The sequence below is a fragment of the Sitodiplosis mosellana genome, unplaced genomic scaffold (assembly GCF_009176505.1).
Source record: "Sitodiplosis mosellana isolate CC-2019 unplaced genomic scaffold, AAFC_SMos_1.0 Smas_scaffold_6170, whole genome shotgun sequence".
In the NCBI taxonomy this organism is placed as follows: Eukaryota; Metazoa; Arthropoda; class Insecta; order Diptera; family Cecidomyiidae; genus Sitodiplosis; species Sitodiplosis mosellana.
Window position 1 is genome coordinate 991947 of NW_022601411.1, and position 18364 is coordinate 1010310.

Consider the following 18364-nt stretch of genomic DNA (forward strand, 5'->3'; position numbering starts at 1 on the left):
ATTTATCCTTATTCATCATTCATCACCTTTTGACAGTCAAGATAGCGTGGACTCCATACTGTGGAGTGACCAAAAATGAGTTTTCATTAGGATACATAGTATCTTGGCCGTCGAATTAAACCTAAATTTGAGAGAAATCTACGACTGCTAGTGTCAAATGTAAATGCACGTAAATGCTGCATAATATTAAACGCACCCATTAATTTTTCATTGTTTTCCTATTAAGAATGGATGTATTTAGTATTATGTGACTAGCAGTCGTAGTGTTAAATAGAATTTTGAACGAATTAATTGAAATAAAAGAAAAACATTTGCAATTTTTCAAATCTTGGATCAAAATGGTGCATTCGAATGCTTCAATGGTCAGTTTGATGGGTAATTGAATGAATATTGAATCAAGCAACAACAAAAAACGAAGAAGGGAAAAAAGAGACAGAATGAGAGAAAGAAATGATTGAAATCAAATCGCCCATATCCGGCCACTTGTGGTCGTGCAAAGGATCAATTTCGCTTGATATGTGTAATTGTGCGTAAAGGTGTGTAATGATAGTGTAATCGTGTAATGAAATGGTGATTATGTTGTATGAAATTAGCGTTGAGTAGCAAGTGTCTGTCGTGTTGAAACACAAAAAGTGGCTATCGTGATTATGCGAAGCATCATTTGAATTGGCACGGCTTCAAATTACTGAAAACGTAACGCTGTAATTAAGCAGGTGCATAAAAGAAATCGTTGCAAGGCTGTTAATTAGACGATATTATTCGCTTTTTTCCGTTTATTCCGAATGAATATTTAAATTTCATTGTAAAAATTGAATTTGAAAGAAGAGCTGGAATGAAAAAAGAGCTTGGAACAGAGCTTATTAAGAGAGTTTATTCATAAGCCTTTTTTCAGGATGGGAATCTTTAATTATTTGACCTTTTTGATGCTTTTGGAAGAATTTTCATTTTATTTTTTTCAAGAATCTTCAAGGAAACACTCAAATTGGCTGTCTCAAGAAAGAAATTTACTGTCTTGAGTCAGTCACTTCGACTTTCTGAAAGTCGGCGAAAAACTCTTCATTTAAGAAACTTCAAAAAATCTTTCTTTCTTTAAGCTTTGAAGAATCATTCTTTGAATGATTATCTTCAATCGACTTGAATCATTCTTGAATTGACTGAAGAAATTATTCTAAACAACAAATGCATTTGAGTCAAATAGATCGACTTAAATAAGGCCGAGATTCTTCATCTGTTTCTCCTTAGCATAATTTTTCCATTTCGTTTCGATAAACATGACCTGAACTGGATCTGGCAAGCAATTTAACACACAATACTTGATGTGTCGCTAAAAATCAATAACATGCTCGGTCGTTGAATAAATAGAATTCTTTTGCGAATGTAGAATGAGTCAATGTCAGAAATAGAATTCAAAAATGATTACCATGTAATTATCGCAACGAGAAAAAAAAAACACAACACTTCTGAGCCGTGCGGTCATCGAATAATTATCAAATATTTTTCCATTTCATGATGCATATTATTATCATAACGAAAAACAAATTATATGGGCAAAGGACTGCAAAAACAGCGTTCGCACACAAGCATACATACATCAGCAGTCATCAATAGTTTGAATAGTTGGGGATAGTTGGTTGTTGTTTTTTCTCTCTCTTCAAGAAGAGCTGAAAACAAGAAAAACAACAACACACCGGTCGAATCGGACTCTGAATTGAATCGAGTTAGTGAATAAATTGTGTTCGTTTTTTCTTTACAAAAATATATTAATTTTAGCGAGTTATTTCTCAAATAGAGAGGAGAAAAAAAAATGGTTATTAGAGACAGCATCGAAGCACGAATAACTCATTCGAATTAAACAATTAGCGCTTAGCGCGCGCACACGCTTGCGCTCACTTCCACTTGTTAGTTACTGCAGAGTTAGCTGGCGTAGCTGCATTTAAATGGGTATAATTATTTCATACACCTCATTTTCGCTGTGGTGAAACACTCAAAGAGTCTGCATTTGATTTGCATGGCCGTAAATTGTCCGCATTGTCAATTTGCATCGTCCATTTGATTCGAATTTCAATTAATGGCACAAATATTCACAGAGCATTTGCATCGGTTGAGTGAATGATTCGACTTTGTGCTGCAGCCAGCCTGATTCGATGTGAACGAAAGACGGCCAAAGATTTAAGCGGTCGCAAGCGCTTTTGCTGTTTTCGACCTCGGTTGTGTACGATGATAACAATGATCGGTAAGTCATTTCGATCGTAATCGTACACATAAAATTATATGTAAAACATCTGTTCAGATTCCCATCTCTCGTCATTACGCCATTTTCAATCAGATGCAATTGTCTTTGGCGCTCGTATCTGATTATAAATTGTGTTGTCAGCCAGATCATTATCCATTGACCGGGTGTATGTATGCGCGCAAGATTGTGAACGATAATAATGCAACGCTTTTAAACGAATTACAACTGCGCCGCGCACTGCGCGCCCAATGATTCAACTGGTGATATTTTATGGCGTTGATTGTGTGCTGCATCTTGTTACAATTTAATTTGTGTGCAGAAGCCAGTGCCATTCATTTTCAACCACCTTTTCAGCTCTTGCTCACTCACTCGTTCTCTTTCTCTATCCATCGTTGCGTCCTATCGCATAACAAGTCAATTAATTTAATAAAACCAAGTGCAAACACACACACTCACACACTCTCTCTCTCTCTCTTTCGCAGCCGCATATTTCGAATGCATTGTCGGAGATAATTAATTTAAGGCCGCCTGTCGAACACCACCTAAACACATGTATTTTAATGGAATTATTACTCGGAAATCTTTACGATCATGGGAAAAATGAAAAAAAAATATCACAATCACATACACACACTCTCCTTTCCACTCGCAATTCCACTTCAGTTTTTCGCGTTTCGCGTCGTTCGACTGCTGTTTTTTTTTTTTCATCCAATTTTCCGTTTCTTCAGATTTTATCAGCATCTCATTTTTTTTCGACAGCGAAATCTCAATCACTGATTCATGTGAGCAAAACCAAAACACCGATTCAACTGACTTTTGGTAAAGAAATTTGGCAATGTAGGACTTTTGGATGCATTCTCATTTATTCAGAGAACGAAAATTTCTCATTAAATTTAAACATTCCTGATTCGTAGATAAAAATCGCTGAATTGTTACTCTTAATGTTCATTTTTTCTACGAAATTCTTCGCAAAATTCCATTGTAATAAATCGATTTGTTTCGAAGATTTTTAGTCGATTTTTTTTCCTTTGATAAAAATTATTCAGACTCAACTTATGGCTCATATGTGTATATATTCATTGCGTACACGCATGTTTGAAACAAGCTGATTACAACAGTCTATACGTACGAATTACTACTGGTAACGAATGAATTCAACAGCAAAGTACTTTTGGCTCGACTATTCCACTTGAAGAAATAATATGTAAAAAATCAAGAGTAAATGATGTTCATTGGTTCTCATGTGGCCAGGGCAAACGAAATGTGAGCAATAATCGCATTGCATTTATTGTTTGGTGAAGAAGAAAAATAAATCGTCGAAAATGCACTGATAGAGACGAGTAATACAGATATTCTTGGATCATTGCATTTTTAATGGATAATTGCACAGCGGGTCGTGCAATAGTCGTTTGTGTTCCATATAAAAATATGATGGTCGCTTGGCCTGTGACACACAAATTATTGTACATTGATAAGTGTGCATCCTTGTTCGATTGCTTCAATAATATCGCCCTTTCTCTCTCTGTGTGTTGTTCTCTTTATTTTCTCTCTTCTCTCTCGTTCGCTCTGGCTCTTCCTTTCTTTCTTTTCCTTTTTCTCGGTCTCTCTCTTCCACACTCGTTCGTTCTCTCTCCCCCTTTCCGGTCTCAAAGATGCGCTCCGCGATAAAATATGTAATAATAACTAATATCGACCATCAATAATAAACAAGAGCCATCAAATGCAAACCACCAGTAACACATCCACAGTACACGTTCGCTTTCCGACTTGGAAAACGATTCTGTTTCGTTGGAGTATGCCTCGTTCGAATTACACCGAACTCAATAAAAACAAATTATGACAAATTTCACATTGGATTGTATGAACATCGTTAATAATATTGAGCCAATAATATGTGTGTCATATGTCCGTGTTTTCATGTTCACAAAGAAAGCGAGAGCAACAAGAGCTCGATATTGAAGAGGTAACGACCAAAATCGAATTATATAAATCCACGTAAAAACTTATCGCATTCTTGATGATTAATCGATGTGAAGTATTTTGTTTTTGGTTTGTGCCACAAAATGCTTCAATTATTTTGATATCATTCATGATTCAACTCTCGATAGTTGGAAAGAGAAAAGGAAGAGAGACAAAGAGAAAGAGTGATGGTCTTCGTGAAGCGACTTTGTCGGAGAATTTGGCACAAAGTCTCTGCTTTCGTTTTAGTTGTTGCAATTTCTGTTGTTGCTGTTTCAACGGATGATTTTTACCATGCGATAAAGTCGGCTCATCGTGTGGCTATGCTCAAGCCATTTGATTCGCTACCCAAAAAACCATACAGATCTATAAATCGCTGAATTCACATTAATTACATGCAATAACGATTTTCGACGGGAGCATCGTTGTAATTTGAGTTCAGACTGATTTACCTCTTTTTATTAAATAATAATAAAAGCCACGGACTGACCAACGGAAAACGTATCCATCGTAAAAGCGGGGCAAATATTTTGAGCAAAATGGAATGTGACTTAGGTGAAGTGAACAATCGTGCGACCATCAAATCACTTATGTTTATTGCGCCGTTGAAGAATACAACGTTGTCGTTGCGGGACGTTCGCTCCCGGTTGCTCGCACACTCATTTTCTGTGATTTCACACAGTCGGGCAATAAATTGAGCTATTGAATATTCGCCGAATGAGGATTTTGGAAGAATATTTATGATGGCAATGTGTTCTAAAAACGAAATACAAAGCACAAATCAAGGAAAGATGTAACATAGATTGGTAATTGAAGCTATAAATGTGTTTGCATTCAGTTTCTACGTGAGAAATACTTGTTCGAACGGTTGAAATTCAGAAATTTTCAAGTTGTTTCCATGTAATCATAATATACGCACAAGATCCTACATATAGAATATTTCATTTCCGAAAATTTTGTAGATGATAATAAAATAGTTGCAATGATGAAATCACTCACATATTCACATAATTTGTATACATATACCAGCGACCCATTTCATTAGAATTACTTTCGAATTTCTATCTTCTAACAAGTGTCTTGATTTCCAATTGCAAACGGGTTTCCGTTATAAAGAAGCAAATTTTCGTGTTGAAACCCTGGACAAAGTTGTCGATTTTGTCAAGGAGAATACCGTTGATAAGTTCGTAAGAAAAAATGTGAGAACGTTCACAATAAAATTGGCATGGGCATGATACACTCACTTTGCTGGTAAAAATGTTGAAATGCATTCGTTGTTTGTTTGTGTGACTTATGAAAAAAAAAAAAAATCTACGCAAAACGATGAGGATTTCAAAAGCGACAAACCAATTCTAACCACATAAATGGAGCGTTCCTGTATTCCTTCTGATTGCAATTATTTTCAATTTTATTTTCATTTTCATTTTAGTTGAATGAAATTTTGATTACATTAACAAATGACTTCATGCTCAACGATTCGCATATTTGACAAAGTCCTCTGAATTTATCTCTATTACGAAATAGACTCTCTCTATTACTTCCTTTTTGAGCAAGAAAAACAACAAATAATAATCGTTTATATAAAGGTTTATTGTGCCGTCGGCTTTGTGAAGCTTTCTTTTTGTAACATTGTAATGGAGAATTTCGGTTGAAAATAAATTCTTTTTGTGATTTTTCTTCTTTCAAAAATCAATTTCATAATCATCATTGTGAGAAACGGTACGAAATCAACCAAATTCGATTAGATAATGGAATATTCCTATTGTTGAATATGATTGCCAAGGAATCGAGATGCCCTACTCTGATTATGAATAAGTCATGTACTCAATTTGTCGGCAAAATGTGCGTGTCAATCGAGTGAACAAAATGATGCCAAATCACGATAAAAATGATTCGGCTTTTGTCGCGAAAAATACACTTTGTTAGTCATCAAAAATGAGTAGAAATACTTCAACAAACGGCTAGAATTCAAAGTTTTCGAAAACGATTCCATGTGATCATAAAACGTTAAAGTCTTGTACTACAACATCTTGAGTATACGGTATTTCAATTCCAAAATTTCGTCGCTGATAATAAAACTGTTATGTGATGATTCTAACAATTTTCAACTGAATCAACAAAAATTACTTTCAAACGAAGCATAATAATAAAGATTGATTGGCTCTTAACGTTTGTAGGTACTTTCCCTTTATATTACTTTTCCGTACACACCGTGTCAAGGGAAAGTATAGGAATTGGTCCCGAAAACTTTTTTCGCAAAATTGGTTTAGATCATCATAAAAACTCATGAAACGTGTAGAAAACCACTTTTTGAGACACTTTGCCGTTCGTGTGCCGTCGTCGTCGTCGTTGGTGTTTGTTAACACGATAACTAATGTGCACAGATTTTTTTCAAGAAAAACGAGGACGTTTTCTCAAACGTGGAATGCTTTGTATACTGATACATGTATTTGCTTGGAACTCGGTTGACCGAAGCGCCATCTTAAGAACCGATGGCGAATTCGTTATGTCTGTATGTTATACTTCAGTATGACGTTTGACAGAACGGAGAGTGTACTTGATTGTATTGTCATTAGCCTTGGTTCATCTAGGTGGTGTTTGCGCTCAATATCAGTTGTCAAAGTAAAAAAGAATAGGACCATTGCGTTTTCTCGATTAAGAAAAAAAGGAGACGTTTTCAATTTTTGGAATTTCATGAATAATAGGGTGGGGAACTGAATTTTGATTATTATCATTCACTTTTTAGAAAGAACTGTCACAAGTTTTTTGAAGATCGAAATATGTTTCAACAACATTTTATCGACTGTTTTGATTATCGAATGGATACATTTTATTCTTGCTGATTATACTGTCTTTGTTATTGCGAATGGCCCTAAAAAGAATTGCCATATAATACAAGAGAATTTTTGCATTTTTTTTTTGACAAATAAATAATCGTAGAAAAAAATCATGTGCTTATTTACAAGGGCAGTAAAGAATTACGGGCTGTTAAATTTGAATGAAAATGATAACTAATTCGCAATGAAATGTCAAGGTCCATAAAGCAGCTGATATGGACAGAAAATGCACATTCCGGATGATGCTATTTATTTTGAAAAAACAAATTTCAATTTTGTCTCTCATTTTCTCTCCTATTTTCGTGTTTTTTAAATTTATTCAACCGGTAAAAACGAGGAAATTTCAACAAATTTCGAAAATCTCCAAGGACGCGAGGACAGCTATCAAAAACGAGGACTGTCTGTGTATCCAAAAAACTTAGTTTAAGTTCGAAGATGAGCCATTTTCGATTTGATCGATTTTGTATGGGAGGTACCCGTTAATCGATTGGCTTCAGAATTTCTGAGGTTTCATTTTTTGGAGAAAAAAATGGATTCTGAAAGTTTCATGTTGATCGCATTTGCAGGAGTTCAATTTTTTGTCCTCAATTTTTGTCGAAATTTTACTTTTCCGTACACAACGTGTCAAGGGAAAGTATAGGAATTGGTCCCGAAAACTTTTTTCGCAAAATTAGCTTAGATCATCATAAAAACTCATGAAACGCGTAGAAAACCACTTTTTGAGACACTTTTCCGTTCGTGTGCCGTCGTTGTCGTTGTCGTTGTCGTTGTCGTCGTTGTCGTAGCTGTTTGTAAACACGATAACTCAAAAAATAATTGAGATAATCCAAATCTGAAAGTCCCAAAAGTTTTGTATCCAATAAACTTAGTTTAAGTTTGAAGATGAGCCATTTTCGATTTGACCCTGGGGTACTTGCCCTAAGAAAAACCTCAAAAAATTGGCACTTTTGTATGGAAGGTACCCGTTAATCGATTCCGATTGGCTTCAAACTTTCTGAGGTTTCATTTTTTGGAGAAAAAATAAGATTCTGAAAGTTTCATGTTGATCGCAGCTGCAGAAGTTTGATTTTTTGTCCTCAATTTTTGTCGAAATTTTCTTGGAAAAAATTGAGGGCCAAAAACTAAACTTCTGCAAATGCGATCAACATGAAACTTTCAGAATCTTATTTTTTCTCCAAAAACTGAAACCTCAGAAAGTTTAAAGCCAATGAGGTACGGTTTACGGGTACCTCTCATACAGAATTGTCGATTTTTCACTTTATTTTCATTATTATATTTTCACTGCCTTTATTTCAAGAAAATTCACAAAAAATAACCAAAAGTACCTACGGACAACGCAGGCCAACGGTACGGAAAAGTTCGGGATTACCAATGTAATTCTTTTTATTCTTGGAAAAAATTGAGGGTCAAAAACCAAATTTATGCAAATGCGATCAGCATGAAACTTTCAGAATCTTATTTTTTCTCCTAAAAATGAAACCTCAGAAAGTTTAAAGCCAATAAGAATCGGTTTACGGGTACCTCTCATACAAAATTGTCGAAGTTTTAACTGAAGTGACCGATTTTTCACTAGAAAACTGCCTTTATTCAAGAAAATTCACAAAAAATAACCAAAAGTGCGGACAACGGTACGGAAAAGTTCGGGATTACGAATGTAATTCTTTTTATTTTAAAAATGGATTATCTGTCGGTTATCTTTCGCATTGAAAATAATATTGTCCTTAAATCAAAGCTGGATCATTAGAATCGTGTCAAGTGGATAACTTTTCAACGAGCAAATTTGGAAATAAACTCCATTCAATTGACCCACTCCAAATGTTTCTTTGCCATTTTTCCAGCAAGGATCTGGTATCTAACTGCAAACGGTTTTCCGTAACAATGAAGCAAATTTTTCGTGTCGATACCTTGAATAAACTTATCAATTTTGTCAAGGAGATCATCGTTGAGATCACGATAGAATGCGAATGGGGCATGACACACTCACCTTACTTGTAATGCTAAAATGCATTCATTGTTTGTGTGTAATGAAAATAATCTACACAAAACGACGTCAACTTTCAACTCGACGAGCAGAATTATATCCTTTTGGATGTGGAATTCGTCCACACTCAATTTTTACCTCATAATCCGAGAATTCCATTATTGTTTCTGATTGCAAGATTTCAATGGAAAAAAAATTGAAAATCTGTACTATAATAAACAATTTAAGAGCCTTCAAGGCAATCGTGTTTTTCTCTCAATTATTTCTCATTTTATTTTCATTTTCATTTGAACAGAATGACATTTTGATTACATTAACAAGTTAGTTCAAGCTTAACATGCCGTTGTTTTTAATAAGTCGAACTGAATTGTTCCATGTAATTACATTTGTAGTATGATTGTTTATCGACTCAATTGTAGTACCCTTATTGGTATGAACAAGCTTCCAATTTTTGTCCAATTCGTTCCTCAAATGCTCAACATATTTGTTAAACGCCTCCGATTCAAAATCTTTTACGAAAGACAATCCGAAATCCCGCATATTTTCACTGTTTCTAACAAATGTCACAATGTGTTTAACTTCAATGTCTGGTCCAGCGAAGGTGTATGCTCGAACTAAGTTACCCAGTTTAGAGAGTTTCAATAGTTTATTTACATCAAAATATGCTCTAGCATTGAGTTTCTGCAAATGTTTATGGTTTTCAATGAAACGAATCCATTCGTCTCCAATCACATGTATCTCTTCGATGCGATCCGAATGAGGATATATTCCAAGCAATTCAAGCGATTTGAATGTGAACTTTGAATGATCAAACATTTGAAATCCATCAGAAATTGTAAGATTTTTAACATTTGGAAACACAAAATTTGGCCCAATGTACGATGGAAATTTCTCCGCTACATCGAAAGCAAAATCTTGGAGTTGTGGCAGTAAATCGTGAGCAGCTTTAAGATATTCCATACTGGGTTGAAAAACACCCAGCGTTTGAATTTGTGGATTATTTGAGAAAAATTTTGTAAAATTTGCGTTATTCGGTATATTTGACGCCCTAAAATTTGTTAAGTGTGGAATTTTGCCATCGAAGAGAGTATAATTACCATGCAAATGTAAACTTCGTAGCTCTGGAAATATTTTGGGATAATCAAATGGAAAAGGTTCAAAGTTAGAAACTTCTAGAAAATCGACTTTTTTGTATGGCTTCGTTGTAGAAAATTTACAATCAACAGACCATCCTATGCTTAGCTCCCGCAGTGATTCGAGAAATTCTACGATATTTATGGGTTGATCTTTGTCCTCTAAATATTTGCACTCGAATCGAAGACTCTTAATTGTATGACCAAAAACTTTCCAAAAACCTTCGGGAACTTTTTTGTAATCAATAAATAAAGTGCCATGTTCAATCGTCACTTCATTTTTCCATCGCTGGAAATCGACTTCCGCGAAGTTATACTTCCGATGAATTATCTCCATTGCTTCACTTCGGCAGCTTTCATTTTCCACAGCCAAATTAATCAGTTTTTCCAAGTCCAAACCCTCCATATTCTTCTCGCCACACTCTGTTCCATTTCGATAACTTCGATATTCAACACTCAAATTGGCACAATGAACTCCGAAAATGTAGAAAATAAGAATGATGCAAGACTTCATTTCGGACACGACTTTTGCTCTTAACACACGCCAATGAAATAGTTAACAAAGACTGAACTGCTGTTGTCAAAGCAACAAGCGTATATAGTGTGTGAACCGTAGTAAATCCTTATCGAAAATATTTGCCTTATCGAGAAAAAAACAGCAGATACCTGATATATGATAATGAAACAGAGCACGGCATTTCGATTCCCTCATGTACACGCGTTCGATACGCAGAAAGTCATTTGATAGCCTTGAATTACATTTTTTTTGTATTGAAATATTCCAATAAAGATTTTGGAATGATTTGTCACTTTTCGAGCCTACTTGCTTGTTCACATATTGTTCCGGCACCCGAAAGATTCCTCACTTTCTGAGAAAATGTCGCAATTCACGAATGTTTCTATGCATTCGAATACACAATAGATCAATATATTGATAAGATAGAGGAATCCACTTGACGAGCTAAAAATTAAGTGGTGGTCTATGACATCTTAGCAATAAAAAAACTTATTGATCATTTAAAATAATCTGAGTAGACCGAACTCTGTCAAGAAAGTATTCAGAATTCGTCATTTTAACCGCTTCAGGTGAATGTAACGGGTCAATATTTCTTCTGCTGAATTGGTACAACCTTAGAAAATATCCATGCCGAAGTTGAACGCAATATGTCAATTGGTGCGGTAGCAGTGTAAGTGAATCTCTTAAGGTGCCATCGACAAATTCTTTACACTAGGGAGAAATTAAAAAAAAAACAACACAGTAATATCGATTGCACGTTAATCGTAGATAGATTCGCTGCTCCAAATAAACTCCGAAAATGTACAGAAGAAGAACGATGCGAGACTTCATTTCGGACTCGACTTTTATTCTTAACAAACGCCAATGAAATGATTAACAAAGACTGATCTGCTTTTGGAAAAGCAATACGTATACATATATAGAGTGCGAACAGTCGTGAATCCTTATCGAGAGAAAAAAAAACAGCAGTTATCATAATATGATTCTATCATATGAATATGAATCAGAGTAAAGCATTTCGTTTCCGGAGACACGTATTCAATACAAATGATTATGAATCTGTCACGTAATCTGTGAGAAAAACATATGTTTCTGATAATAAGTTTTAAGTGTTCGAATGCGTCAAAACATTCGTGCTCATAAGTTCAATACAAGCTCGTGAGGCACGTTTAAGCTACTTAATTTTCGCAATTGACGCATGTGCCTATGCCTTGGTATACACAATAGATCAATATAAGATCAAGAGATCCACTTGACGAGCCAAAAAATGAGTGGCGATTTATGACATCTTAGCAATAAAAGAATCGATTGGTCATTTAAAAAAAAATCAAATTAGACTTATAGTCGTTTGCGTATAAGCCAAATTGCACGTCAGTCGTGGAAAAAACTTCCGCTAAAACTAAATTATACTGAAAGCGATCAGCACAGCTTCACAGTTGAAAAATTTGACTGCGTTGAATCATACAAAAACAACAACTCACATTGCTGAACAAATTAATTGCTGCTCTCTCACTCACACGGTCTCCGTCTTCCTCTAATTCTCCTTGAATAAATGACACCCCGCGCTGAATATAGGATATAAACTTTTTTCTCCAATCGTCGTGTCGAAATGTGTTTCTATTGATGCGATGGTATGCGTGAAGTCGTAAATTGATTGCCTGTTTGCATCGGTTGCATTTCAACAACGATGTGATTTGATTTTTATGACTTATGAGAGCAAATGCGCTGTCCAACAGTGAGAAGCGTAAAAATCTCAAGAGAATGCACTGAAACAAAAAATCACCGAACAAATTTATTGACGTTTTACAACCGAGTTTTTATTGCTATCTAAATCGCCACACCAAATTAGGTGATTGTTGTGTGTGAGAGAGTCTAGCGCGCAAAAGGAGAACCAAAGGTGTGAGAATACTTTTGATTCGAAACACAAATTGACATGCCAACACTTTGGTTTTATGCCCGAGCCAAAGACTTGTGGAAAAGGTGTTCGCTTGTTTGATCGCATTTTGTCTGCTCGCTGCGATTGTCATGAAAAATGTGATCGTCATGGTTGAATCTATTGAATCAATTCAAATCATTGATTTAAAGTTAGTTTGATGATTTGTGATTGATTTGCTTAACGATGGATTTGCAGCGTGACACTTTTGGTTGAGTGAGGCAGTCTTTTTTTGGGGGTTTTTCTCTTGGAAGTAGCAAAAATCTTTCCATTTGGATTTTTTCCCGCTTTTCGTCATAATTTCCTTTCTCTATTGAGATGAGACAAAGATATTGCGACCTTTGCTTGATCAAAATTCCCAACATAACTTAAATCCATTTGAAAAATAAGCTGAAACACATTTTAATCCAGGTTTTAGATCCGTAATTAAAATTGACTTTTTCTTTCGTTGGTTTTAGGTTCTCGTGAGGCGGCTTTCACATATGCTATATCGAGTGCGGGCGCTGTGCACGCCATTACGGCCGCCTGTGCTCGCGGTAATATCTCGTTGTGCGGTTGCGATGCAAGCCATCGTCTTCAATTGCCATATGCTAAACAGTTGGAACAACAGCAACAAACATGGAAATGGGGCGGCTGTTCGGCTGACATCAATTTTGGTATGAAATTTGCACGGAAATTCTTCGATGCGCGTGAAATTGAAGGGGACGCCCGCAGTCTTATGAACTTGCACAACAATCGAGCCGGTCGAAAGGTAATGGTAATTTCCATGGACAATTGGACACATATGAACAACCGAGCTGTTCATAGTTCCATCAATGAACTTTTTTTTTTGTGTGTGTGTGTGTATAATAAGCATAGTAGGCTCAAAAAACTTGGCTACTGCCGCTTCAGAAATGCTATATTTGCCACAGTATTATTTCAATTATGAAGAGAAAAGAGTGTTGGTAAAGAGCAAAGGCGTTCGATTGCTTTCGGGCAAAATGGCATCGCCGTATGGAACAACAAATTTGTATGAAGAACAATTTGTTCGAAGGAGCAAAAAGTGTACGAAGGCAAAAATTGCATAAAAAAACAAAATTGCACAAGACGAAAAAAAAAGTCGTCGTTTGCAAAAGAAGAATCTTTTGTGAATTTTACTCAAAGTGTTGAAGCCCAATAAATCAATGCGGCCAATCGAATTGTTATGTTGAGAGCACACAGCGACCGGAGAACGGGCGATTTGTTGCTGGAAATGCCCTTTCGAACTTGAGCGAAAGCGATATACGTGTGTGGCTGGCACTCATTCATGCTTTGTGCAAGTTAATTTGATTTCATGTCATAAATATTTTTTGCGCGACGCGCACGGCTTCGCTCAACAGAACACGTTTCAGAAATGAAATTCGCACAGAAGAAAAAAAAACCTTCAATAAATCGATACTAAGATCACTTACCGTTATCCCATTCAATACTAAAAAAAATGGTTGTATATATGCCAAGCGTCCGGCGATTCCGTGCAACACAAAGCACTTAGATAAATTTAATATGACTAATGGTTTTTTTTTTAAAAATATTTTTCACATTCCGAAAGCACAAAATAATCGCATGCCATGCTTTTGTTACAAATTTTTGTTTTTTTTCTTCTCTTTTTTCTCTTCATTTTAGCTGGTAAAGAATCTACTGCGCACCGATTGTAAATGCCACGGCGTAAGTGGATCATGTGCAATGAAAACGTGTTGGAAGAGTTTGCCGCCGTTTCGCGTTATCGGCGATGTTCTCATGAAAAAATACCACAGAGCCAAAAGTGTTGAAGCCGTCATCGATCGGCATGCAACTCGCGCTTCAGGCCTACACAACGAACATAACTTAAGCTTAGTGATTAAACGGTAAGTAATTCTCAGACGCAAATTGAAGCGATTGCACCTTTTTTTTAATTGAAATTCGAGCAGTTTCGTTGTTTGATTTTACAAAAGAAATATTTCTCTGGAGAATTGAAGAAAAAATTGGAAGAAAATTGAAAAAAAAATGAGAATAACAATTTTTTGTTAGAAAAATCCATAAGAAAAATCAATTTGTCTTTTTTAATTCGGTGATTTTTTGTTTTTCTGTTATTTCTTTTCTTTTCTTCCTTTTTTTCATTTTTTTCTTTCATTTTTTCCATTTTTTTCTTTCATTTTTTTCATTTTTTTCTTTCATTTTTTTCTATTTTTTCTTCTTAACATCGTTCTTTGAAATCAATTATTCATCGATTTTTCATTGTTTTCTTTTTCTTTCTCTATTCCGCCGTCCAGGGATCGTACGACGTCACTACATAATAATCGTCGTAAATATGAGACACCGAAACGCTTAGAGCTTGTCCATTTGGATCCATCGCCGCAGTATTGTGAACGAAATTTAAGCACCGGTTCGTTGGGCACCGTTGATCGGCCATGCAATCTCACCGCACACGGACTCGACAGTTGTGATCTCTTGTGCTGTGGCCGCGGTCATAATATTCATCAGTTTAATAAGAAATGGCAGTGCCGCTGTAAATTTAAATGGTGTTGTGAAGTCCAATGTGATATCTGTCATGAACGCATAGAACAGTATACCTGTAAATAGCGCATAAGCAACGTCTCAAATCATCGAACCAAACTCAAAAATGAAATTTTGTAGCAGCAGCAGCATCAAAATGAATCTTGTCAAAAGGATGAGCGAATGTCTAATTGAAATTGGCAAAAAAAAACTCAAATTTGTATTAAAATCCATCAAAACCGCCCATTTTCTCACAAGCAAATCTGCGGGTTAATCGAATCGATTTTTTTGAGTTAAATTGAAAAAGGAGATTCTATTTCATTCCAAGGACGAATGTGAACAAACGGTTTCATTGTGTATCATTTATGCTACTAACTGTGTCATTTGTACTGCGCCGATAAAAAAAAACCAAACTCAACTACTCAAGCACGTCACCGACAAACGGTTGTGAGATTTCCAAGACAAACGAAGGAAAAAACGAATTGTAAATAGCAAAACGTAGATGTTAAATTCATGGAATGAACGAAATGGCATTCAGTACTTAACAAGGAAAAAAACGAACAAACAGAAAAGATATCGAAAGAGAATATTAAGTTCCCATAAATAACGTATTCGATTAGATGTAAGCGTAGTGCATAAAATTTCGAGAATGATAAGTTTATTTAATAAAATGAAATGCGAATTGTTTTATAAGTGAAGATGTTTTCTTTCTTGTGATTTTTCATCCGAGAGTTTTGAGCCAAAACTGATTTGATTGAACAAAATTGAAATTTGGTCGATTTTCGTATTCTCGGGATTTTTTTTTACTTAGCTCTTCATTTACTCTTGGACACATCCAACACACCAGATGTATTAACATCCAATTGGAATTCAGCTTCTTAGTCTTAGCAAAGGTGCGAGTGAATGATATCATTCATATGTAAAGCACTCTTTTTTCCTTTAACATTATTGCTTGGCGTCTCCATTGAAACATTGAACCGAATGTGCATGAAGGACATTTTGCTGCCATCTGTTAACAAACAACACGTCCATTCGCAAGTAGCTTACATGCATGAATTACCTCAAGAGTCGTCTCACATCGGCTCTCCATCTAGCATAACTCTATATATCGATTTAAAAAGCAAATCACTTTTTAATCTGTTGGGAGCAAAAGTTTGACCATTTTCAGCCAAAGTTTTTTTTTTCATTAAGGAATTTGAAACGAAAAAATATTTGTGCTGAGGAAAAAATGTGCGGAACTCGAACTTTGGAATGAACATTGGAATGAAGATTGGAATGTTCTTTTGATGAATGGGTTTTAATGGAATTTTCTTCTCTATTCACATGGATATTTTCTTGAAATATTCTCTTGTTCAACATATTTCGTTGAAATATTTTTTTTTAAATAAGAAGAATTTTTACATTTCTATGAACATTTTTCCCTTTTTGAACTTAATTTGTTAGAATTTGTTCAGATTTTCCATTATTTTGAGAAGATAACCAAAGATTTGTTCAGATTTTTCCAAAACTTGGGAAAGAAAATCCATAGATTTGTTGCGATTTTTGCTCATTTGTCAATTAAAGCGAATAATTATGGTTTTTGTAGCATTTTCAAGTAGATTTCCTCACATTTGTATAAGAAATCGCAAAGAATAAAGCAAAAATTGCAACAAATCCATAGTTTTTGTTCTCAAATCGGTGGAAAATCTTAACAAATTTTGGGTTGTCTTCTCAAAATAGTGGGAAATCAGAAGGAATCAACAGAATAATCTAACAAACTTTCGATTCAAACTGTGATTTCTAACCAAAAATGGGGGAATCTGCATGAAAATATCCATCAAAATCGTAATTTTTCGCTGTTTTTGACAAAAAATGGGCCGAATTTCGATTTGCCTCCATTTAAATTTGAATTATGTCGAATCAAAACAATTTCAAACTAAGGAAAATTTTAAAACCTCGTGGCGGCTGTTCAAAGTTGAACCCGTTCTGCTTATTCTCTGCGATATAAAATCGGTAGTCAGTAATTTTATTCGTATTTGGCACGTACATAATTCACAACGTCGACAGCAACAATCGTCCAATGTTGCCTTCCTTTCAGCCAATATTGTGAATGTACAAATTGCAGTGCTTCGTAATGGGATTCGATTGCTTTTGTTGTTCATTTATCAGAGCTGCAAAAATTTTTTTATGGCTGGTGCGTGATAATTTTTCCGGACGGGGTAGAAAGAGAGATAGCGAGAAAAAAAATTATTCCAAAAACGTGATGATTTCTGTGTTACTTTTGCTTAGCAGCGGCAACATATTTATTCAGGAATAATACACCGTGCCATCGAACTGATATGGATTAGAGAGAGCATATCGCATGTCATCCACTCTCCCCTTGCTCCAACCGTCCTGTCCTCCGCCGAAATAAATACACACCGAATATATGTGTGTCGATATATTGGCTGTGGTGAAAGCAACAACAAGAGATTGCATTCATTATAGGCAGTTAATTCATAATTGAGATGATGGGTTTAACACACCACAAGGCATACATTGGGGGCGCATCGTAGGCATTTCGAAGTCATACATACACAGAAACACTCTCATTGAACGACAACGACGACGACGACGACGACGACGACGACGACGACGACGACGACGACAATGATGATGACGACAACTATGAGTTGGAAACATTGGTGGCAAAATGATGTGTTGATGCGTGTTCGATTTGACGGCTTTTATTGCGCATATGCATGCTATAGCAATGAAATACGTATAGCACTATTGAGAACTTGGGTCTTTTTTCATTGATCCCATTTTTTTGCTTCTCTTCTTCGTCTTCTTCTCATAGTTGTTCTCTCTTTCATCGTAAGCGCGAATGGGTCGTAAAATATATTGTGGCAGTGCTTTTGTGTATGTGCAGAGTAAGTAGAGAGTCAAGAGAGGGAAAGAGAGAGAGAGAGAGAGAGAGAGCGGACGACTTTGGGAAAATTGGTTGATTGTAGATGGGCAAAAGCACACACGCTTTTATGCGCTCATCGTATTTGGAAAATTTACGCTGCCGCGCATCCATCCACACACAGTCACGCACACCATTGCAATGCACCATACACGAAGCTTGTGTGTGTGTGTGTGTGTGTATTTTTTTTTCACGTCACACATCCCTATCGAAAATGTTCTATTGTTCGCTACGGTACGGTGGTAATGGTGTGCCTGTGCACGTACACATGAATCCGCGAGTAAGGCGCTTGTGTAATAGTGTTCCGGAGAGGTTTTCCATATAATTTTCTCTCTGATGAAAAATTCGAAAATTC

The 18364-nt window shown here is 35.7% G+C and overlaps 1 protein-coding gene across 6 annotated transcripts in view; it reads left to right on the forward strand.

The window, feature by feature from the left end:
* The window catches only part of LOC129575875 (protein Wnt-2), a 48813-nt gene extending 33037 nt beyond the window's left edge, over window positions 1-15776 (forward strand). For all 6 annotated transcript variants that reach the window (XM_055460036.1, XM_055460034.1, XM_055460032.1 and 3 more), the window contains 3 exons: window positions 13052-13344; window positions 14235-14455; window positions 14861-15776. In XM_055460036.1, the coding sequence (XP_055316011.1) occupies window positions 13052-13344; window positions 14235-14455; window positions 14861-15170 (824 nt within the window). In that variant the 3' untranslated portion in view covers window positions 15171-15776. The remainder of the gene's footprint in view (window positions 1-13051; window positions 13345-14234; window positions 14456-14860) is intronic.
* The last annotated feature ends 2588 nt before the right edge of the window (window positions 15777-18364 follow it).